The sequence below is a fragment of the Pungitius pungitius genome, chromosome 5, assembly GCF_949316345.1.
Source record: "Pungitius pungitius chromosome 5, fPunPun2.1, whole genome shotgun sequence".
Lineage (NCBI taxonomy): Eukaryota > Metazoa > Chordata > Actinopteri > Perciformes > Gasterosteidae > Pungitius > Pungitius pungitius.
The window spans coordinates 1325559-1348842 of NC_084904.1; the positions used below are offsets into that span (position 1 = coordinate 1325559).

At 43.7% G+C, this 23284-nt stretch overlaps 3 protein-coding genes across 9 annotated transcripts; 2 read left to right on the forward strand and 1 right to left on the reverse strand.

Moving 5' to 3' along the window:
- Positions 1–1793: 1793 nt before the first annotated feature.
- Positions 1794–8614, forward strand: LOC119224476 (mothers against decapentaplegic homolog 4-like). 6 transcript variants are annotated; one of them, XM_037481448.2, is made up of 10 exons: positions 1794–1924; positions 3778–4197; positions 4656–4851; positions 5149–5403; positions 5538–5645; positions 5747–5797; positions 6095–6278; positions 6406–6574; positions 6761–6899; positions 7354–8614. In XM_037481448.2, the coding sequence occupies exons 2-10, from the start codon at positions 3958–3960 to the stop codon at positions 7563–7565; spliced, it is 1554 nt and encodes a 517-aa protein (XP_037337345.1). In that variant the 5' UTR covers positions 1794–1924; positions 3778–3957; the 3' UTR covers positions 7566–8614. The 6 variants fall into 6 exon arrangements, with proteins under 6 accessions (XP_037337345.1, XP_037337341.1, XP_037337347.1 ...); XM_037481444.2 differs by lacking the exon at positions 1794–1924 and adding an exon at positions 2405–2671; XM_037481450.2 differs by lacking the exon at positions 1794–1924 and adding an exon at positions 2406–2671 and having other exon boundaries at positions 4656–4830.
- Positions 8615–10291: 1677 nt separating this feature from the next.
- Positions 10292–18267, reverse strand: LOC119224475 (RNA-binding protein MEX3B-like). Its single transcript, XM_037481443.2, has 5 exons — positions 17469–18267; positions 16066–16304; positions 15804–15849; positions 14447–15189; positions 10292–13764 (listed from the first exon to the last, which is right to left on the reverse strand). The coding sequence occupies exons 1-5, from the start codon at positions 18085–18087 to the stop codon at positions 13360–13362; spliced, it is 2052 nt and encodes a 683-aa protein (XP_037337340.2). The 5' UTR covers positions 18088–18267; the 3' UTR covers positions 10292–13359.
- Positions 18268–19418: 1151 nt separating this feature from the next.
- Positions 19419–22584, forward strand: tmed7 (transmembrane p24 trafficking protein 7). Of its 2 annotated transcripts, none has more exons than XM_037481451.2 (4): positions 19419–19515; positions 19804–20006; positions 20497–20742; positions 21368–22584. In XM_037481451.2, the coding sequence occupies exons 2-4, from the start codon at positions 19848–19850 to the stop codon at positions 21602–21604; spliced, it is 642 nt and encodes a 213-aa protein (XP_037337348.1). In that variant the 5' UTR covers positions 19419–19515; positions 19804–19847; the 3' UTR covers positions 21605–22584. The 2 variants fall into 2 exon arrangements, with proteins under 2 accessions (XP_037337348.1, XP_037337349.1); XM_037481452.2 differs by lacking the exon at positions 19419–19515 and adding an exon at positions 19544–19564.
- The last annotated feature ends 700 nt before the right edge of the window (positions 22585–23284 follow it).

A 23284-nucleotide genomic window follows, 5' to 3' on the forward strand; every position in this document is an offset into this window, starting at 1 on the left:
TTTCGCTCTCTGCTCCGAGGGGGTTGTACTTCCACACAGCTTTGCTTTGAGTTCCTTGCTCACGTGCTAACATTTGCCATTTGCCGAACTGAATAAAATAATAATAAAAGGATGTAACGATTGCAGAGGCGGAGAGGGAAGAGAGAGAAAAGAAGGTGGGAAGACGTGTGAATTTGAAGGAAAAGGCAGAGAGAAAGCAGTGAGCATGTTGAAGGCAACTTGAGTGTAGAGTTGAAAAGCTGCAGTGGATTTATCCCGCAGCTTTTTTATTCCTTCGTAGGGTCTGACAAGAAGGACAGTCACATCTCAACCCTTCAGCTCCCCCTCCTGCTTGTCCAATTGTATTCGCGCTTGTGACTCTTGATGGACGTACAGGGCAAAGCCCACACATTGATACACACACATAGAGCAGGCATGGGTCTTGCCTGTGAGGCATGGTTGTCAAGGTGATATATAATGGTCAGATTAACCTCAGCTTCGTATGTCCTCTGTATTTCTCAATATTTGCTGATGTGATCAGATCCTATTTCATTATGAGAACTCAACTTCACTTGAACCATGAACTGCTTTTAAAGTGTTCAACCTGTCAACAGCAGCCATGTGAGCAGAATTTTCCTGTTTTTTTCGCGTGATTCTCAGATGGTGGTGCTAATGAAAGCGATGGATACAGCCCGACAAACATCTGTAAAATGACCCACCCACCGCATCCAATGCAGAATAAATGGCAGTCATGAGAACAAAAGATGCATTTCGCTTTATGATCAGTTCAAGCTTATTGCGGCAACCTCCTGTGACTTTTTTAATGCCGGGGGCAGAAAAGAGTGAAATGGAATTCATGGGGCTATTACGAGAGAGTGGAGCCATTCATTACAGTTTGAGATGGATTAAAAAAGGAATCAAGGTTAAAACATTCGCTGAATAAGATATGGATGTACAACAACTTTATTTTGGGGGTACGTCTGCAAATTACCAGGCCACATTAACACAATAAATGCTAAGTGAGAGCCATTGTATGTCCATAAAATCTTACAAAAGTCCATAGTTTTCTTTGAAGGGTTACGTTTGAAATGACTTTTGAGCCGTGAAATTAACAAAGATTAAAAGCAATGTAAGAAATATATTAATTGAGAGCAAATAGGCCATTTATTTTGCTGTACATTTTCAATCAAGCGTTCTGTACCTTTATTTTTGACCCCCCTTGCCTCTGACTCATTCAGTATATTACATTTCGCAACAGTTCATTCATGTCTGTAAAAAACAACTCATATAGAACTCATCTAAAAATGATCACACCCTCATCTCATCTCCAGCAGCCCTGCTCAGAGGCGACTTGATATGCTGGTGCTTACTGCACTCTGCTGGTCAGCATGGGGACTTATACTACAGGTGGATGGCAGGTAAATGTGGACGTATTCCACCACGTTTCTGCCCCTCACAAAATGTGAAAAGGATACATCAAAATCCCCCTTGAAAGAAAGATATTGCCTTCTCGACATCCTCAATCGCATTTGTTTTGCTTTTTCAAAGAGAGGCAGAAAGAGCTAAATGAAGGAAAGACAAGAAAGGAAAACAAAGAGAAAGAGAGATCAAACCAATTAAAGTCAAATTAGGGTAGAACGCCAAGTACATTGGCTACCAGTGCTGATCATTTATCATTCTGGTGCTGCTTGTCAGCTGGTAATATTCACATGTGTAATTGGGACTAATTGCTAACCAGTGGGGCAATTAAAATATGCGTGTGTATGTTTGTGTTATATTCTCATTCATTTGTAGCGGGTATAATGAATGTGGCACATTGAGGATAAACAGCGTCTACTTTTGAGAACAACTAAACATCACAGCAGCTGATTTCACTTCACAAATTAGCGTCACTCAACCACTGCTGAGAAAATAAACCGAAGAGGGGACTGCTGTGGCATTGCAGGTAAAATAATACTAACGCTAACAGTGTAAATTATATGGATATTAACTGAATCTGGAAACGTTTCCCTCTGCTGCTAGTCACATGTTTACAGTTGTATATGCTTATAGAAAATATTGTTTTTCCTTCACCAACTGTCACATGTTTACAACATATTAATCTAAACAGATATATGTGTAGGCCTTGGTGTGTGGCTATTAGGAAATATTGAGGTTATAGTCTGTACTTTGCATGTTATAAAGTACTCTAGTTTCTACACAGCATTTTTTACTCTGGTCATCATTTTCTTTGTAATCACAATCAATACAAAAATTAATTGTCTCCATCACATTGAGTTGTAGCAGTTGCTGCCATAACCATAGTTCCACTGATGAAAATAATCAAATAAATAAAGTATATGTCATGGACTGCATGTAGACACCGCAGAAGCAACATAAATAGCGGCTGTGGAAAAAAGGTTCGTATTACGCATGCGCAATGAGTCATTGCAATAACTAGTGTGAGAAGTCGACAGGGACTTGACACGGAATCGGAGCTTTGACTTGATTGTTCCTGTAGTTCTGAGGATGTAAAACTACAGCTTGCGGACAATGAATTTTACTCGGTATGATTTGGTAAACAGCTTGTGAATGTATGAAGTTAATTAAGGAGACAAACAGGATCTGCACACCCCACCGCTGGCCCCGTCGGCACGGTAACTTGGGACAGAGGCAGGGCTCTCTTGTTGGCTGCCGCACAAGCTAACTCCAGGTAGCGCACAGTGCTAATGCTAGCTATTTACTTTTACATAATTCGTTTTTATTTGTAAAGTGTGTCGTTTCACTAGCCAACCAATTGGTCTAAACGGTGTATACTTTTATTGTGTTGATACTTATCATAATAAAAGGGGTCAGCAAATGCTCGGGGTGCCGCATAATAAACATTCACGCCTGCTAACCTCGTAGTAGCATGCTACGTTAGCCAGTTTGTTATCGTAAATCAACGGTGCTAGCTGATGATATTAGTGGCAAGTGGCTAGCCAATCCGAAGTCAAGTCATTTAGGTGAACTGAATGTTTCCGGCAAGGCTCTTCAGAATAAAACTACTTTAAAAAATAATCAATTTAGTAGCAGTCCGTTGTGGCGGTAAAGTGTATTTTAACGTTACATTAATATTCCTGGCAGGCTGACTTGCGCTAAAAACCTCTAAATTATACCCGCTAAATGTTTATAATTAATAAGAGCACAGCTTGTATCGTTCATTTGTATGTTTACCACTTTCACTGTAATTGTCCTACTGTCTTAGCCAGAGTGTGTCTTTTGATGTAACGTTATTTAAATACTAATACACTTTATACACGTTTTTCTTGTTACCATTTAGATTGATTCACCTTTATTTTGGAAACAATAAGTGTTTATTTCCGGTTACGTTTGTTATCCGGTAACTGCCCGGACCATCACAGCCAGAGCGGCGCCGCTAGCTAGCTGCAGGAGTCAAGCGAGGACATCCACCTAACCTTTATTTATTATACCTGAATACACTGTTCCGTTTTTTCTAGACTCAAACGAAAATGTCCGTTTATCGTTGGTGAGCTTAATTAATAAAGGTTGACTTTAATGTTATGAAGTGTAACGTTAATCCAAACAGAAATGATGCGTTCTTTGCTTTTCGCACGAACGCTTGTTTTGCTCAGCGTTCAAACACGAAAGCAACACGACAGTGATTGACAGCCTCAACTCAAAATAAAAATAAACACAAGGTAGAATACAGAAACGACTCATCCGCACCTCAAGCTGTAGCCTCCTCAATGTGCCTAACGTTGATTTAACACTTCTACAACTGTTTAGTTAAAAAGCTCCACCTTGTCCTCGTTTCAGATCTTGTCACCTGTCCTCCTGATGCCGAGAGGCTCTTGGTGACACGTCTGCCTCACCTACAGCTGAACTACTGTGAAGATCTACTGTGCCTCTCCTCTGGCCTGCTGACAAAGTGGAGCTGTGTCCACTTCATTTCTATACCCACATTCCCAGGAGGCGTGGTCGCACCCAGAAGTCGAGATGTCCATCACCAACACACCCACCAGCAACGACGCCTGCCTGAGCATCGTGCACAGCCTGATGTGTCACAGACAGGGTGGCGAAAGTGAGACGTTCGCCAAGCGGGCCATTGAGAGCCTGGTGAAGAAATTGAAGGAGAAAAAAGACGAGCTCGACTCCCTCATCACAGCGATCACCACCAATGGGGCCCATCCCAGCAAGTGTGTGACCATTCAGAGGACACTGGACGGGCGGCTGCAGGTAGGACAGTAGTTATTTGAATTATTCATTTAATGCACAAAGTGGTTCTACACACAAGTGTTAACCAGCTTAGGTAAATTATACATCTCTCAATGTTTGCAGGTTAGTCCCTCTCATCATCTTATTATTTTTCTTATAATTTACCATGGAGACTTTTTCATATTGCTTTATTCATTTATTTATTTTATTAAGGAATTGTGTGGAATTATCTCCTTTCCTTCTGTAAAGGATGGTCCATTGGTTTCTATGCTAAAGGAGCTAAGTAGGGAAGCCTTCTTTCCTTAGCATTAGAGAATTCAAACGGCCCTTGGCGGCCACATGCATTACTTCCAGGTCATTTCACTCCGTTAGGAAACTTCTGAAGAAAATTCAGCAACTCACATTTCTAGTTGGAACTCACTCTTTCCCTGTATTCTGTCTGTCCTGTTGTTGTTGATGTTGTTGTTGTTGTTTACCAGGTGGCTGGACGTAAAGGGTTCCCTCATGTCATCTATGCCCGGCTGTGGCGGTGGCCCGACCTGCATAAGAATGAACTGAAGCATGTCAAATACTGCCAGTTTGCCTTTGACCTCAAGTGTGACAATGTGTGTGTCAACCCCTATCACTATGAGAGAGTGGTTTCTCCCGGTATAGGTGAGCATGGAGAAACTTTCAGTGAGTCCACTTTTTGGTGTTTTTAAAAAAAAATTGGTTTAAATGTATACGGGTCTCAATAGAACCCAATTAAAATAACCCCACAGGTTCCGTTTTGTGGACACATTTCACGGAAACCCATTTAGTTGATCGCCTGAAACAGGCAGAATTGCTGGTGTAGTGGTGTAACTTGACACATGTTGTTACTAATGTGACATTCATTGAACTCTTAGTGGCCCAGCAGTGGGCCTGTTCACTTACTCCCTTTTGTGAGTGATGGACCAGTTCCACTTGTTCCTCCCTCTGCTTGAACCACAGACCTGTCAGGGCTGACGTTGACCAGTTCCGGTCCCAGCGCCGCGCTGCTGGTAAAGGACGAGTATGACTTCGATGGGCCGCAGAGTCAGCCCTCAATCGAGGGAGGGCACTCCATCCAGACCATCCAGCACCCTCCATCTGTCGGCTGCCCGACCCCTTCCGAACCGTTTCCAACCCCCAACCTGCTCCCGCCTGCTGAGGCCTCCACCTCGGCCTCCACCTCGTCCTTCCCTCCCATTGCTGCTGGATCAGGCAGTAAGATAGTCGAACATTTTTCCATGTGTGTCTGTATTCGACAGTTGAATACCGTCTTGTCTATTGTTTTGTTATAAAGTAGACCTGAGACTTAATGTTTTATTGTGACCATCTGGATGTGCTTTGTCTCTTAGGTGCCAGCTCAACCTGGTCTAGGAACAGCAGCTTCACATCCAACATTCCCCACCACACCAACGGACACCTACAGCACCACCCTCCTATGCCCCATCCGACACACTACTGTAAGCACACAGCTGGGACTTTCTACACAGACACTATTGCATACTTGAATACAAATAATATGCAAAGTGTGTGATCTACCATTTCTTTCTGCTTCTCTCAGGGCCAGTACACAATGAGCTTGCCTTTCAGCCTCCGATATCCAATCATCCAGGTGAAAACACACAATCCACAAGAAGAGAACAAGTAGAATAGAAAGTCTTTTACTAATTTGTGCTTCTTTTTACATTTTTGATTTTTGGAATAGAAAAATAAGCGCTGATTGAAAAGACTATAAAATGTTATTGCTGAATAATGGTTTCAGACATTGCTTTAAATGTAGCTTGTTGATCATGACTTTATAGCTTTAACAAAACAAGAAACCCATGTCACAAAAGCGCGATATTGCAGTGACCATTTTAGATGAATGACAAAAAAATCCAGTGACATCCGGTTCCCTCCTCTGGTTCAGCTCCTGACTACTGGTGCTCCATCGCGTACTTTGAGATGGACGTTCAGGTCGGGGAGACGTTTAAGGTCCCCTCCACTTGCCCCATCGTGACCGTGGACGGCTACGTCGACCCCTCGGGAGGAGACCGCTTCTGCTTGGGGCAGCTCAGCAACGTCCATCGCACCGAGGCCATCGAGAGAGCGAGGTAGCAAGATCGTATTGGTCTCAACCTTTGGGCGTGAAACTATTGGACTGCTCTAAAAATAACAATATGCTGTAACAAAACAACAATAGAAGAAGCATTTAGCAATTATTTGTATTGATTTTCCCAGGCTTCACATTGGCAAAGGGGTTCAGCTGGAGTGTAAGGGCGAGGGTGACGTGTGGGTGCGATGCCTCAGCGACCACGCAGTGTTTGTCCAGAGTTACTACCTGGACAGAGAGGCGGGCCGCGCCCCCGGAGACGCCGTTCACAAAATCTACCCCAGCGCATACATCAAGGTAAGTGCACGGGTCACTGTAGTAAAGGGAAAGAGAAACGACTGAGGGCGACCTCCAATCATCGACTTCAATGCAGTCTCCTCCTCTCCTTTCTTTTCTTCTTTTCTAGCTGTATGTCGCATCATTATTGGCCTGTACGTGTTGCAGCTGGATGTGTAGTATTTAAAGTCTGTGCTCTCCTGCCAGGTGTTTGACCTCCGGCAGTGCCACAGACAGATGCAGCAGCAGGCCGCTACGGCTCAAGCGGCGGCCGCAGCCCAAGCCGCCGCCGTGGCCGGGAACATACCGGGACCCGGATCAGTCGGAGGAATCGCCCCAGCTATCAGTAAGCTGCCGTAGCGGCTGATGCGCGTTGACAGGAGGAGACAGTGGGCAGGAGCGTGTGTGATCTGTGCACTCGCGTATGTAACTAATGGAGAACCGCTGAGAGACCTGGATTCAAATAAAAAAATTCTAATCAATGTACTCCGTTAAAACCAAATGAATGTTACAGAAGTTCCTATTCGCTTTCACATAAACAATTCTCTCGTTAGACAAATGGTAAATGTACAGCCCACAACTATTTTAATTTTAAAATCAATATACTAATGATCTTCTTGATTCAACACTTAATGATTACTTTTTGATACTTTGATTGTGTTGTATTTCCTCATTGAAGTCTGAGAAAGCTCAAGTTATAGTAATAAAATGTAATATAGAATCCTTGGTTTAAACAGCTAGATTTCTTTGAGTTTAGCACCCTGACCTGATGGCGTCTCCGTCCCCTCTGGTCCCCTCAGGTCTGTCAGCAGCAGCCGGCATCGGCGTGGATGACCTGCGCAGGCTGTGTATTCTCAGGATGAGCTTTGTTAAGGGCTGGGGGCCCGACTACCCCCGCCAGAGCATCAAGGAGACCCCCTGCTGGATCGAGATCCACCTGCACAGAGCGCTCCAGTTACTGGACGAGGTCCTGCACACTATGCCCATAGCGGACCCACAGCCTCTGGACTGAGCATTACGCTGATGGTCTGCCTCAGTGAGCTGCTCCCACCAAGAGAGCGTGACACTGAAATAGGCCAAAGCCATATATCAAAGATATACACTTTTATTTTTGATGGATGGCTTGGATGTGCGATGACTGGAATGATGAACTGCTGGACTAGAAAAAAGGACTTGACAGGATACCGTAGTAACAAAGCACCACATCATGCACACAGATGACCTGCAGGTCCCATGAAACTGGAATGTCCAGCAAAATACTCGCCAACCAGCGACCACTGGCAGACGTTGGAACCAATGGAAGAACATCCCAGTGCACGGCTGTGGGATGAGGTGGAGCTAGTTCAGTCGTTCAACTGTTGCGCAACACCACTCCCTCGCTTGGATCGTCACTCCACAGCATGTCGGTGGCTGCCTCTCCGATGGCGGGCGGGGTTGAGGACGTCCTAGCTTGGATCGGGTCCGGGAGAATCTTTGAGAAACTGGCTTTCTGAGTGAAGGACGACGCCCAGTTGAGGTTTTGGGCTAGACGATGATATGACGTACAAAGTTAAGCTGCCCACAGATTTACAATATGTCTGTTGTTACTAACCCACTGTGATTTATGTCATTTTCTTCACTCGAGTACAGCGAAGACGAGATGCTCCTTCAACTTTGGTCCTTTTTCCACCACGGTCACCTCCCACCTGTTTCAGGTATTTTTACTTTTTTATGCTGCCAGGCGGGAAGTCACTACACCTTCCTCTGCAAACTCCTCGCATGTTCTCCCTTTCAGTGTGAGAGGAAAAAAGCAAAGCGCTTGGAGGCTTTTGGTTTGATTTCATTGCAGTAAAGAAACGCACAGTTGTTCCTTCTGAGATCACAGGACAAGCTGGCTCCATCAATGTTTTGACAAACCAAAGTACTTGTTGCTCAGAAATATGATCACACTGGACTTACAGTATGAGAGTTGCAATCAGCGGCTGGACTTTGCCCCCGATCACATTCATTTGGAAGTTTCTTTAACTTTACATGTGATCGTGATTATTTGTTTTCAGTTTACAGATATTTTTTTTTTTTTTTCTCCAATCAAACCCAGACTTATTGTAATGAAATATCTTATGACCGGAAGCCCATACATATATTACTTGATCCAGGTCTCTTGTGTATGGTTTGCTGCTAAAGACGTGTGAATTAAGAGTGTCCTGGCAATATAGAAGTATTTTCTTGGTTTTATTTTTGTTACTCTTTATTAATTGAGTTTTGTTATATTTGTAGCACTTTATTTTTTGAAAAACTACTTCTAAGGAGGTTTACGTGGAATATGGAAAGGGAGAGAATAGCATGATTTATATTTGTAGGATTGTGAGCAGAGGCATTGAGCACATTAGTAACACTAAGACATTTTTTAACTGCTTTTGTAGTTCTACCTTTTGGCTTTTCTGAGTTGTCCCTTTGATTCACAAGTTCTTTCCTTTTTTTTTAGATTAATGTAAATATATTTTTGTAAATTGTTTTTTTTAAATGCATGTCAATGTAAGCATGGATTGGAATGGCAATTAGACCCCACCATTTTTAATACAGTGCCTCACTGGTACCTCACTGGTACTGGTGGATCGCATCGCGTGGTGTGTCGCTGGTTCGTTAGAACTTCAAAGCCAAATATTGGGAAGTGAGTCTGAAGATAACTGAGGGGAAATTATTCAATTGAACAAACTTTTTACTTTTTATTGGCAGAGCAGCACATGAAGGCGGCAACTTGTCTCCTGAGAGCTAAGTTCTACACGTTAACACCATCAATTATGTACGAGGCCGTTGCTTGATATTAAAATCTGTATATTATCTCTCATCGGGGTTGACACAGGTGAAGGTAAATTAACAAAAGTAATTACATCTAATCACCAGCGTCCTCGTTTTCTCTGTACCTGTGATGCATTTTGCTACTGTTTAGGTTCTGCACATTTATTAGAAATACACATTTCAGTTTGATTTATTTGCATCTTCCATACATTACTTTATTTCCGATCACCTGTATTTGACATTTAAAAAAAAGGTTTGTCCCAAGTATCTTTGTCCTAAGAAATAAGCCACTTTGCCATCTAAACTAAAACTAAGCAGTTGTGGATTGGTTCAAATGATTTATCTAATTGTGACAGGATATTGTGATTAATTTAGCGAATAAACTGATGTTGAATTCTTAATCTGTTTTGAGCTTTAAGGTAGACAGATGTTTTTATAATACTTGCAGTTAATAGAGGAGCCTATAAAGACTCAAATGATGTTGACTACTATGAGGGATTGCTGATATACATTTTAACTATTTTCTTATGTGAGAGTAATTAAACATGACCTGATGTTCTTTAAGCGGAGATGTGTATATTTTCCTCAACGATGTAATGGGTTTACAAAGATTAAATTATCACAATTTAATGTTTTAGTATTTAATAGAATTCTGATGACATTAAGCTGCAGCGTTGTCACCCTGTCATTGGACATCAGTGTATTTAAACTGGTGTTTGCTGGCTGTGTCTCATATTTCCTCATGTTGCGGAAGATGTATTTTACCAATGCACCAAATTTTGATGTTTGATAACTTTACACTAGTTTCTGGTTCTATTCAAGATTTTGTATAAGTAGTAAAACGTGTCAATTCAGGTGAGGAAAGCTCTTGTTAATCAAAAAAGTGCAAGCGTTCACAATGAATAAAACATCTTAAAATGAAACCGTCTTTATTAAGTAACTTTTAATATCAGAAAAATAAAACTCTTAAATTCTCTTTACAGCAAATATATATAATATCAGTGCTTTGGCCGCAATAACTTAAAAGGCCATTATAAAATATAGTCTGCTTTTAAACTCCTGACTTAATTTGAAGAATTCATATGCCATAAGACTCCCCCCCACATATACATAACAAAATTGTAGTAAAATTAGCAAATACTTTGAACTGTTGGTACATCTTAACAATATATGTATTATATATAGATAATCTAAGATACATTGTACAGTATATCGTTCTTAATTTGGTGGCGTACAGACAGGACAGGCGGCTTGAATCCGTGGCCTTTTTACATCGGCGATACGTTATGACGACATGACGACATGCTTATGATGCACATTCCATGTTCCACTTCAATGGCAGCTATCAATACTATTATCAATACTGTAAACTAATTAGACTACAAGCAGACAGCATTGACACACCTTCTGCAACATTTCGGGGTTTCCAACTCTTCATTCACTTAATCACAAAAGTAAAAAAAAAATCTTATTGTAAACATTTTAATATAGATATATTTATGTATGTATATATGAAATGTAACAAAATAAAATAAGATCTGTATATTTATCAGTCATTAAATGTAATATCATAAAATACAAACAAATGTCAATGGACCGTATTGCATCCCTCCGCGAGAAAGAAAAGATCTTTGTAGAGAGAAGTAAAGTAAAAAGGACGGCTAGAAAACCCCCAGGGGGGGGGCAGAAGAAAATGTCTTTTTTTTGTTTTTTGCACTTTTGGGATTCAGTCGGTTCCATTTCCTCGAGAAAACTCAACCATCCACTAAAGACGACAGTGAGGCGACGGCGCCAAGCTTTAGAGTAACTTAAAAAACAAAATACAGTTTACAGCTGGAATGCTCGACGGACAGCGGTCCAATGTCCACAAAGTAAAGCGGCGCCGTGGACCGTGTGTAGTGTCGGCCCCCGGGCCGCCAGAGGGAATCATCCCGGCTGCTTCCCCTCCCAAATGTCCCGCCAACTCACTCCCGTAAAAACAAGGGCTAGAGACGGCGGGGTTTAAAGCTAAAAGGTCTGCGATGCCTTCCGCCGATTTGTACCGCTTCGCTTTCTCAGGCGCAGGAACGGACCGACGCCCACGTTGAAAAGAGGGGGGGGGGCAAAAGGACGACCGTTATTGGAATCCAAACTTATCAATAGTGTGATAAGACATAGGGAAGGCTGTGCTTAGTGGGGCACAAGACAACAGCTGGTGAGCTGATGCAAAGTGTGTGTGTGTGTGTGTGTGCGCCCCCGGGACATCTCATTGAGGCATTAGAGCGAGTCATGAGGGTCAAACTGCGATGGAGTAGGGAAATTTAAAAAAAAAGAAGGGATCTATCGGCCAACTTGTTACGCCAGAGATAGTTTGAGATGTGTAATTGAAACCCAGAGGAGCTTAATTTATCTGGCGCTTCCTCGAGGTGTCTTTGCATAGGCCTGGTGGACCAGACGTGGGCGGCCAACATCTCAGTTTTGCATCCGTTGGGATTATTTTGCTGAAAATGGCTGAGACGAGGCCGCCGAAGTAGAACCGCGCTGAGACGGCGTTCACCTCCGCCGGGGATTTGTTCCAATTACAGCTGTCTGCATTACGGCGTCATAGATACCAGCTCTCCTGGCCCACAACACACGTCTCACTACTAGCCAGCCGTACTTTTAGAAACTACAAATGGGACAGTGCTACGGGAGGAGGAATGTTTCCAAAAGGGTGGAGCTGTGCTCATCTTTCTGGCTAGAAACAAGCAGATGGGTTATAAAAAAATAAAAATATAATAAACACAACGAGACAGAAAAACTATGGAAACAACAACGGACTAAATGAGATTGCTTGGTGCTAAAAAGAAAAAAAACAATGGAGTAAAATAATTGAGAAAGGCTTAACACAGGAAGCAAAAGATCCCTGTGTTACAACTTTTGTTCAAGAGATCGAACTTAAATACACTGAGACCTCATTTTGTCACCTTGTGCTCTCTCAAGCAAAGATCTGCATTTGTAGATAGTGTTGTCAGTTAATTCCAGGCTTTCCCAAAAAAGGCCACACATTTGTTTTAAGACAGAGCAACACTGGCGCCCCCCCCCCCCCCCCCGCTGAAGAAATAGTCTCTTTTTCGTTTACTCAGAACGCAAATTAGGCACAAAATGACAGTAAATTATTTTAGTTGTAGAAACGGAAAGCAACACGGCAATACTGGAGTGGTGTACCATCGTGGAACAGTTGTCCACTCGTTGGTTCTAGTGAGGGGAAGAAAGAAACCTGATGCCATTAGAGCGTGACATCTGTCCAGCTGCAGGTTTAAACCCCCCCCCCGTGTGGGTCATGGTCTGCAGGCAGATCAACTGGGTTTTAAGGTCAGCGACCAACACAAGTCCTGATTCGTGATACGGAGCATATAAACACTGTTTGCACAGATATACACTTAATAGCCCAATAATATTAGTGTGTGTGTATGTATGTGCACACACACACTCACTATGTGGGATAGAGTAGCACATATACATTATGTCCAGTTTACTGTGGTAGGCAGAACAAATCGTTCTAAACCAGGAGAAGATGATCTGTATTGATGGAAGGGAATCGCTCTTTGTAAACATGGGGTCTTTTTCCTCAGTCTTCTGTAAGCGCATTGATTAAAAATAGGATGGGCCAGCATTTAAAGACAACTATAGCAGCATTTTTCTTCTATTGAAAAAAACTCGAGATGACTAAAATGGCTTTGACCCGAAAGGAAATATTATGTATCCAATAGAATTCAAAGTACATTTAAAACTTTTGATAAAACATAGGTAGTCAGAAATGGATAGTTGGATGTTTCAGGAGAGAAGAAAAAAAAAAAATGTAAAAAACAATGAGATTCCATCCCATGCTACACCGAGGGTTTTCCGACCCTCCCACTGATCAATCAATCATCGAAAACGACTTCACAAAAGCAGGCACATGAATGGGCTGACACCCCCGCCGCACCCCACCCCCACAGATGATATGAATTGGAAGTGTTGCGGAGGCTGAACCCCAATCAGCAATCAAAGTGAATGGGTGACACGGATCACATGTTGCGGAGCTGAATGGCCTGTGTGGCCGGGGACAGGCACACGGGGCACACGGCCTCGGGGCCTTGGCAAATGTGCGTGGCACAATCTAGACAGAAGAGGTTATGGCCGCAGGGAACCAAGGCAGCAATCACCTGGCTATCCATACAGTGGATGCATATCTCCGGTCCTCTCCCTGCTGAACCGAGCCCCGATCGATAGAGGAGCGAGGACTCGGGAGGGGAGGAGGAGGCGGTGCTTTCACTGGAGGAGGAGGAGGAGAAGGCCGAGCTGTAGGAGGGGAACCTGTGAGCGTCGAGGGCTCCGGCCGAGCCAAAGGGCCCTCGGTGAACCCGCTGGGCCTGAGGGTGCTCCAAGGCGTCTGTGCCAGAGAAGGTTGGAGAGAGGCGGGGCGTCCCGGGCTGAAGACGACAAAACCAGCCATGAGATAACGTCAACATAGAGATTAGGGCTGGTGGGGTATACCGGTTTCAACGTTCCCTACGGCATGAATTCTTCACACACCGTCACGCCAGTGAATAGCCGTCTATAACAGGGCAACACTAATAATTGTACATTTATAAAATTACACCGCAGGACTGATTGAATTTTGGGCTATATTTTAAATTTGCATATAAGGATTTAGAAACAATGGTTTCTTGATCACGTTTAGGAACATGAGGGATCATTGATTCATTCAGAGTCCCTGCGCAGATGTTGTCCATAAAGGGGCCCGTGCATTCACATGACCACATAACAAGACGTCTACCAGCTGTCCAGTCTGCGCAAGCGTCCAGGTTTACAGAACCCGGACAAAATGAAATAAGCCAAATTAAAGGATTTATTTATGGCGACAGAAACAGGCCTGTGACCATCAATACTTAAATTAGCCTTCACAGTGGTGAACAGTGATCTCCAGGCACATGTCCATCCAGTGGAGTTGCATCAAATTTTTGGCCGATTGTTAACTTGTGAGTTCATATTTGTGATGTAATCAGATATGCAATACCAAACACACAATGCAAATTGTCTCTAAAAAGGTGGACAAAAACCTGAGCTGTGGCATGGTCACAGACTGCATGCTCCAGGTAGCTTCCCACTTACCTGAGATTGTCGGGCATCAAATGTCTGGGGGGGCAGGTGGTCCACATAGGGGCTCCAGACTTGTGGCTGCGCGACAGGCAGCGAGGCTTGGGCAGTGGAGATGCTTAACGGGTCAAATCCTGAGGGCGAGCCGCCGCCTCCCAGCTTGACCAGCTCCTCGGAGCCGACAGAAAGAAGGCCCTCGCCGAACCAGAAACTAGTGGTGGCGCCATTGCGGTTACCGTTGTTGTTGTTGTTGGCGTTTGCGTTAAACTGACAGGGGGGGCTCAAATCTGCCCCCCGGTTACCATTGCTGCTGCCGTAGACGGACTCGGCTGAGCTGGAGCCGCTGCCCAGGGAGCTAGAGCTGTCGTTGCGGTAGGTGGAAGACATCTTGACCCCGGCGTTAATATTGCCATTTACTCGCGGCGTACCGTTGAGGGTCACTGGCAGCAAGCCTGCCGCACCTGGGGAGGACGAGGACGCGGCCGCGGGGAGCCACCCGGCGTCCCTCAAGACGGCCTGCGCCGCAGAATGCTCGAAGCTGACGTCCGTCCCGTTGTATTGGAAGTCGTTGTTGTCGACGCCGGGCGCCTCGATGCCGCCGCAGGTTCCCGTGCGGAGAGCAATGTGCGCCTCGATTTCGTCCCTCGCCCGGTCCACGTTCTCCGGCATCCCGGTGACCTCGAACACGGGCTCTTTGTCGCGACTCGGCGTCACAATGTAGGTGTGGGTCTGTTGCTGAATGCGCTTGATGGTTGCTCCTGAAAAACATGACCGAGACTTCTACTTAAACACAGAGTTCCAATAACTGCTCCGTCACATGGCTCCTGGAGAGTGCGCTGTTAAATGCAAATGGATGCATGATATACATGACCAGTCGACAGAAATGTTTGTGTGAGCTTAACCGCAGCCCATTTCATTAGAGACAGGAACATTTAAGTAAAAAAATAAATATAGTATTAATAGTACTGAATGTAGCTGAACAACACAGCGCTGTTCTCCTGACTTGCAGCTTGACCTGCTTGTGTTCACTCTACAATCAAGTCGGGACAAAGTGATACAAAAGACTTCAATGTTTTCAGTAAAGACGCTTGGTTTTTCTGACAAGGTCGTAAATTGGAAGAAATCCATCCATCCATCCATCAATCTGTCCATCCATCCATCCATCCATCCATCCATAGCACCACACCACCCTGGAAGAAATACAGCTATGCGATAATTATAGCACCGAGCGGCAGGCTGTCTTGGTTAGTCGGCGTACCACAACATCATGAGAATCAGCTTTGAGTAGTCGGTTTGTGTGGCACAATGTCAAAATGTGTTGTAATTGGAGAAACCAAAACTATATGGAAATAAGGAACGGAAAAATACCCACCTTTGGGCCCCACGACCAGCCCTACAACGCGGTATGGTACGCGAACCTACAGGGTTGAAACAGCACGTGGTTACTAGAAGCACTTTGAATGACTGACAGTAAAACATTAAAAAAAACAGAGCGCCTCCTCTATAGGACCAATGAACTTGGAAGTTAACATGCACAAGACTCGCAATAAGAGAAAACGCAACGCACTACACAGGTGATCATATCTCTAACATTGAACACCGCCATACAGCTCATAGATCTCACAGCAGCACACCTGAATGGTGGTCTGTCCAGGTAGGGAGGGGGTCCCTGGACCGGTCGCAGCGGTCAAGGGACCCGTCTTGTTTCGAGAGGCTCTGATGAGGGAGAAGTGCTCTGCTGCCGACAGGATCTCCCTCTTGGCCATGGCCACATCTTCCCTGCGCCCGGTCACAACAAAGACAGGCTGCTCCCCCCTCACCGGTGTCTTGATGTAGGTGTTGGTCTTGGCTCGAAGTGCCTTGATCTTACAGCCTGTGAGTGACAACACGAGGAACATTTCAGAGTCACTTAAGATGGTTTTGCATAACGCACATGGTTTTAAAAACGTTGATGCCAAACTGATAAGCGATACGGCAAAAACTGTTTACTGGAAGGCACACCCATAAAATGTTGCATGGGTTATACATTAAATATTCCTTTCTGTTGTGGTTGAGAGTCCAGCATCATTACCAGAGCCATTTCCTGTTGTTGTCGTCGTCAACAGTGCAGTCTGTGCACCCTCCCCCAACGGGTCTCAAAGACGACGTAATAACATTTAGCCAGCCGTGCCATCTCATTGTAAAGTGTATGGGTTAAGAATATGTAGAATATAAAATGCGCTGGGTGTCCTCAGGAAATAACCGCGGTGCTTGGTCGAACTGTTAATACGTCTCGAGTCGCGCCGTAACTCTACAGCTGATGTGGCAAAGCAATGGTGACCGACACAGCGCTCCTCATGTTCTCCTCAGAAAGACAAAGAGCAGCCCGGTTTAGCACGCCGTGGCACGGCTTAGGGAACGGTTTACTGTCCGATAAGACCATCAATAATGCAGACGAGCAGACGCAGATGGCTCCGCTTGCTCGAGAGACGTGTGGTGCCAACTTTTTGTTAGTTTTTTTTTTGAGGGCGCGTGCGGCGGTGACCCACTTAGGAGGAGTGCTAAGCTAAGTTAGCTGGTCTCACGCTAACCGTTGTAGACCAAAAGCATGGCGCGCGATGATTTTAAAACGTTGAATTCGGGTCATTTTTTTTGTAATTTGGTTCAAGTGTGTGTAGTTGGTCAAAGGTTTTATGTAAACAACAATCGTAGCGTGTCAATTATTTCGCTAATTCTGTGAAGTTGAAAATTGCTTAGTCGTCAGTGCTGGTGCCAACAATAAGTTAACGTTACTAGCCAACAGTCAGCTAACTTGGATCTAGCCACGTATGTGATTATAAACAGTGTCATATTCTGCCATAATTATGTTATCCGATCAATCATGTTTAGGGCTTGGTTTAATTCAATTTAATTCCGTATTTAACTTTTACCCCACCGCCGATTGAAACATCTCTCCGCACAATAGTTGCTTCCAAACTCTTACCAACTTAACGTTAGCTCGCTGGCGTTAATTGATCCAACAAATAAACAAAAACACCGGGACGCGGAAACGACTCACCCTGTCTGCCCACAATCTCCGCGACGTGCTCGGAGCTGGGCACCGCCACACACTCTGTCGTGTTGACGCTCTTCCTCCGAGCCAACAGCGAAGACTCGGCCTCGTATCCCGACTCCCCGTACACGCCGGCCGGTAGCATGGCCATGCTACCGGCCGGCGGTAGGGCGCCGCCGCCGCCGAGCCCGCTGTCGTCCCGGTCGTCCCCGTTGTACAACAAGACCGTCTCGATGTGGGACGTTTCCATCCCGGGCGGCATCCCGGAGGAAAGTGGCACCGATTGGAGGTGTTGGTGGCGGTGGGCCTGCGCCAGAAACGATGAGTCTGCAGCGGTTATAACTTCAGGCTCCTCGTCCTCGGGCGCAGCAGTTGTGTTGTTTACTTCATCTCCCGAGGGCGGCCGATGTAGAGGCTTCAAGTCGAGGACGGTATTGCGGAGGTTGAAATGGGCGACCGGGGGCAGCTGGTGGTGATAAGGGAGGCTATCATCTACTTGCTCCGGGGTCTGGCTTTGTGTGCCGTGGTGTTCCTCAAGGCCCATACCGGCGAAAGCGTGCACTAGCGGCGGCGGTACCTCGGACTCACCCTCGTCGGCCTCCAGCAAAGACGTGCTGCTCGGCATGATGGAATATTTTTTGGCGTTATTCGGAAATCGATACTTAAAAAATGAATCAAATGTGTTTTGGCTTACAGAAGATAAGCGACCAGCGCCTGTTGGTTAAAATGTGTGGCTTTTGTTTTGTCTTCGAGCTCTCCATGCAGCCCTCCCTACACTGTAATCTCGTGTTTTTGGTTCTCGCGAGATTTTGTTTTGGGCTCGGTAGTGCAGTCACAACTGTTAGGAAGACGCTCATAGCGCGCAATGGCTTTGTGTGCAAATAATTAGTCATTATACTATAATAATACATTTATTAGTGTCCATCTGCCGTGGGTTACACAACACCGACGCATTGGGTAAATAATTCAGTGCTACAGATACAAAGCAGTGTGTCTATACAGAGTTGTACTTGGATGTTTCAAGAGATAAAAATCGAAATTAATAATAATAATAATATTATATATTAATAATAATAAAGTTGTATTATGCTGTTTAAATTGGGAAAACAGGGAGTGCAATGTCAGGCCATGTTGGAGTTACCGTGGCTCTGCTTTTAGGCCTGAACGTGCCAATGGGCCCATTCTTCTGATTATAAGATGCTGTTTGGATGAGAAGTGAGTAAGACCACAACTTCATCGGGCAGAACATTCCCCAACTAGCTTTTAAGAACAAAAAAACGTTCCATAAAACAGTGTGTAGAGAAGGTAGAGAAGTCTAATAACACTGATGTTCTCCACAGAAAGAAATTTAAGAGGAATTTGGGGCCTGCAGGGCACCAAAAATTCAATTCATGGTGCAAACACAAACAACCTCTGTCCATGCAGTGTTGTGCTCAACCAATGGCTACTCAGCTTGAACCAAAATACATTATCCAGAAGTGTATTCGATTCAACAGCAAACGTGAAGTAGAAAGGAATTTTCCTGGTCAAAACATCCCAGTCCCATACTCTCTACCCGTGGGGGGGGGGGGGGGGGGGGTTGAAGCTATTCTTGACACACCGCATTGCCTCATGTCCACATAAATCTCATCAATCTTAAAAAAGGGTCTATTACAATCGATACCCAATTAACTCTAACATGCCTTTTCATACCACGAGTCCACATGACAGAAGCTTTTGGAGCTTCTGTCATAACTGGAGGTATAGGAAATTATGATGATTCTTAGCTATGAATCAGATTTTGTCATGTAGATTTACTCAGTAGTTTACACTTCTATACACGATGCAGTAATTTATCTAAATCTGACATGTTTACATTGGTGTGTAATGAAAAGGAGACCACTCGTCATTACTGTGCGGACGTGGCCCACGTGATATTATAAGCCTGCCTACTCCCTTATGATGACTAATAAGAGAGCGGGCAGAAGGCGGGACTTTACATATGACAGCCAATGCCGTATCACGTTTGTAATACGTAACTTAGCTTTAGTCACATCCGGTTGTGCACTTTGAGGTGAGTATTAGCTAATGCTGACTTGGAAAAAAATAATGAATTAAGAAAGGTTAATGTTTGAATTTGCTTTATCCTAACGGCCACAATACATTGGCCGTAAGAAAATGTTACAAGTTCCCCGTGACTTTTCGTCGCTAAAATACAACGGTTAGCCAGCAGGCCAGTTAGCTTTAAGCTAACAGCTTGTAGCTGATATCAATGTCCGGGTTTGCTTTGTCACCTTATTTGTGTTTTTGCTTCTAACGCAACTGAATTAATTTGTTATTCTGCTAATATTAATTTCTGCAGGTCCGCTCAGGTTTTTACTTTGAGCCTGGCTCTCGGTCTCCAGGATGTACGGATTCTTTCGGGTGCTGTTGCAGGTGCTATCGGCCCAGCTGCTCTGCGTGTGGGTGCTGGGCTCCGAGCTAACTTTTGAGCTCCCAGACAACGCCAAGCAGTGTTTCTACGAAGACATCATCATCGGCACCAAGTGTACACTGGAATTCCAGGTGTGTCCAGGAGTCCTCAGCGCCTGAATGGAAGGTTATCATTTGAAAGCTGTAACGTTAGATCTGAGTCCAAGTTATCTTGACTCATTAATGTATGGTACACTTTCTGAAATATATTATTATTCATTATATTATACAGTAAAGGGTCATTTTATATAGCTCCTTTCTAGTCTTCCGACGACTCAAAGCACTCAACACTAGGTTAGGTCAACATTCACACACCCGCAAACACACATTCAGACTCTGATGACAGGGACATTCATGCACACTAACAGTGATGGCTGAGCTTTAGGGAGCAATGTGAGGAGCATTTCTTTGTCCAAGGACGCTTGGACATTCAGAATAGTGGAGCCGAGGATCGTGACTTGAATTATCTCTTCATGCTAGTAAATATTACCAAAATCAATCACAACTTTAGCATGATGGCTGTGAAAAAAAAGATATATATTGGGTGAGTAAATATGTGCTCCTCCTTTCTTTGTTTTCCGAGGTGGTTACTGGTGGCCATTATGATGTGGACTGTCGTTTGGAGGACCCTGAAGGCACTACACTCTACAAAGAGATGAAGAAGCAATATGACAGCTTCACCTTCACAGCAGCCAAGAATGGCACCTACAAGTTCTGCTTCAGCAACGAATTCTCCACCTTTACACACAAGACTGTGTACTTTGACTTCCAGGTTGGCGATGACCCCCCACTCTTCCCAAATGAGAACAGAGTCACTGCTCTCACTCAGGTAAGCTTTGAGTGCTGGGATGCACATGTTTTTTGTTTGAGGGACTCAACCTTATTCCTCCTCTGCTCCCATGGCGTTTTATTGGTAACAGTTGTCCTCTTCTTGCTACGTCAAAGTACATTTTGTTTGTCCACCCTCTGGCGCTTTGGAGACAACTGCAACAAACGACTTGTTGAGCATGAATGCCCTGGTTTGTGCTTGTAGATCGAACAGTGTAAACATTTGGACACCTTATCGGTCCTTATTAGGAGAAATTGCTTTGCGACTAATAAGAAGCAGAAAAGCGGTTTAAACCTCTGTATTGACTGAGAGATATTGAACCAGGATGCACATGTTTATGCAGTACACATAGTTAGTATTGCTTAATTTTGCCTATAATAAGTTTGTCCTGGTTGAATAACACATTTATCATAAAAAATGAGAAAATATAATTTGTTTAATATTGTTTTTTTTGTGCAAGATGAACAAATGATTATAAAAAGTATTTCTGTTGGTAACCAAACTTAACCAGTCACCACTACACCCAGTTAATGCCAAAAAACATCTCATTAACATGAATGTGTTAATCTAAGATTTCAAAATAACTTGTCTTGGCCCTGTTCCTTTTTTTAAAAACCTTTTCCAGATGGAATCAGCTTGCGTGTCGATTCATGAGGCCCTGAAGTCGGTCATCGACTACCAGACTCACTTCCGCCTTCGTGAGGCACAGGGACGCAGTCGGGCAGAGGACCTCAACACCCGTGTTGCCTTCTGGTCCATCGGCGAGGCCGTTATACTTCTGGTGGTCAGCATTAGTCAGGTGGTCTTGCTGAGAAGCTTCTTCTCTGACAGGAAGACTACTACAACACGCGTTGGATCGTAACAGGCTCTGATCCTCGGGATTTGAATCACCACTTTCTTTATCCGTATCTGGACACCTGGATCTGTGCATAGAGTAGGTTAAAACATCAGTGCTGATATTGGATCATATCAAACTGCTAGATCGTACAATCTGACAGGTCATCCATATTCAGCCCTGATTTTCTTACAAACGTTATGCTAACTAGTCCTGAAGGTTTAAGGTTATGTATGTTTTAAAATATTTTTGCAGGGTAAGATGTAAACCTAAAGAAATACTTGTAGCCTGCATTTGAGGCCGTTCAGGGTCGTACAGTTAAAGCTGTCCCTAAAATATTTGAACTCATTTCAAAATGTGTTCTTCATTGTATTTGTTATTTTCTGACCGTAATTTCAAATGCTATTTCCCTGATCTCATCCAATTTTGATGCTGAACTGTACGCTGTCATAAGAGTGGAATTTTAACTAAATGTACTCATTCAAGGTTTGTTTTGTTTGTCTTTACATTTTGGACATTGGGTCTCTAAAACCACACATGTCCAGTGAAATTAAACCCCACAAAGGTTGCATTTGGTTATGAAAAAAGTTTTTTTCTTATTAAACCTTGCTGTGTTATGTGAGAGTAGATGTTGTGTTTTTATAAGCTTTGTCATTTACTTTTTGCTGAAGGCTTGAATACTTTATTTGTCCTTGTTACGCTTGATTTTGAACATAGTTGGGTGAATTAGCTCATTGTAAATGTTATTGTTAGTGTGACAATGTTGAAGGCAAAAGAAAATTCTTACATTATTCTGGAAATGACACGTTTTGTGTTAGCCAGCAATTCTAAGTGCACCATGTCCTGCACTGGTTCCCTTGCAATGTCATAGCAAGTTTTTCCTTTGCTGTTCAAAGTGTAGCAACTTATTTATCATGTGGGCTGATATGGCTATTCTGGTTTCATACAGCACTGTTGTAATATTCATGTTTTGCAAAAAATGCTTGATTATAAGTTTGTTCCAGTAACTACTGAGTTGTAGTTTTAATTAGAACAATGCACAATTTGGCACACGCTTAAAGGCTCACCTGTAAAATGTTAGAAACGGAACGCAAGCTTAATGAATTTCACTCAACAGAACACCTTCTGACCAAGCCGGTCTTGCCGGACTAAAATAACTTTTATTCTAGTCAAATATTTGTTCTGGTTTGACTTTGTATACTTTTCCCTTCCCCCTAATGTTCAGGTTTTGGTAGGAGGGTCAAGGCTGGCATTGCGCTATCAAACAATTAGGGAGTAGAGCTGCACTGATTAATCGATTAGTTATATTAAGGTAATTATTTAACCGGTGAATATGTTACTCGTTTCTTTATTCTATTAAAGTACATGTTGTATTTTTGAGTTGTGGGAGAAAACCGGCATTTAGCGCGTCATATTGGGCTTGGATAATGATCAACAGGATAAACAATGTAGATTACAAGTGCAGCCCTCTGTGAACTGTGCGTTATTTAGACAGCGTAAAAATATTTTTATTAAATGTCGAGGTATTTTATCTGATCACTAAACATGCTTTTCAGTGAGGGAGGACGTTTTTGGTTTTATCCCCCTGTCATGCTTATTTCATCCTGCAGGGAGGGATATAATCAAGGCCGTCAGTATATTGTTCATATTTTCATACAGACATTTAAAAAACTCTACCTCTAAAAGACACCTTGTAATAATTCCTCT

What these genes read in the sequence shown, in the direction of transcription:
- LOC119224476 (XM_037481448.2), top strand. Translation starts at nt 3,958, where the DNA reads ATGTCCATCACCAACACACCCACCAGCAACGACGCCTGCCTGAGCATC. An exon ending in ACCCCAGCGCATACATCAAG is followed by an intron (nt 6,575 to 6,760) that starts GTAAGTGCACGG and finishes CTCTCCTGCCAG; the next exon opens with GTGTTTGACCTCCGGCAGTG. An exon ending in AGGAATCGCCCCAGCTATCA is followed by an intron (nt 6,900 to 7,353) that starts GTAAGCTGCCGT and finishes TGGTCCCCTCAG; the next exon opens with GTCTGTCAGCAGCAGCCGGC.
- LOC119224475 (XM_037481443.2), bottom strand. Translation starts at nt 18,087, where the DNA reads ATGCCGAGCAGCACGTCTTTGCTGGAGGCCGACGAGGGTGAGTCCGAG. An exon ending in GCTGGTCGTGGGGCCCAAAG is followed by an intron (nt 15,190 to 15,803) that starts GTGGGTATTTTT and finishes CATGTTTTTCAG; the next exon opens with GAGCAACCATCAAGCGCATT. An exon ending in TTGATGCCCGACAATCTCAG is followed by an intron (nt 13,765 to 14,446) that starts GTAAGTGGGAAG and finishes TGTCGTCTTCAG; the next exon opens with CCCGGGACGCCCCGCCTCTC.
- tmed7 (XM_037481451.2), top strand. Translation starts at nt 19,848, where the DNA reads ATGTACGGATTCTTTCGGGTGCTGTTGCAGGTGCTATCGGCCCAGCTG. An exon ending in AGTGTACACTGGAATTCCAG is followed by an intron (nt 20,007 to 20,496) that starts GTGTGTCCAGGA and finishes TTGTTTTCCGAG; the next exon opens with GTGGTTACTGGTGGCCATTA. An exon ending in GAGTCACTGCTCTCACTCAG is followed by an intron (nt 20,743 to 21,367) that starts GTAAGCTTTGAG and finishes AACCTTTTCCAG; the next exon opens with ATGGAATCAGCTTGCGTGTC.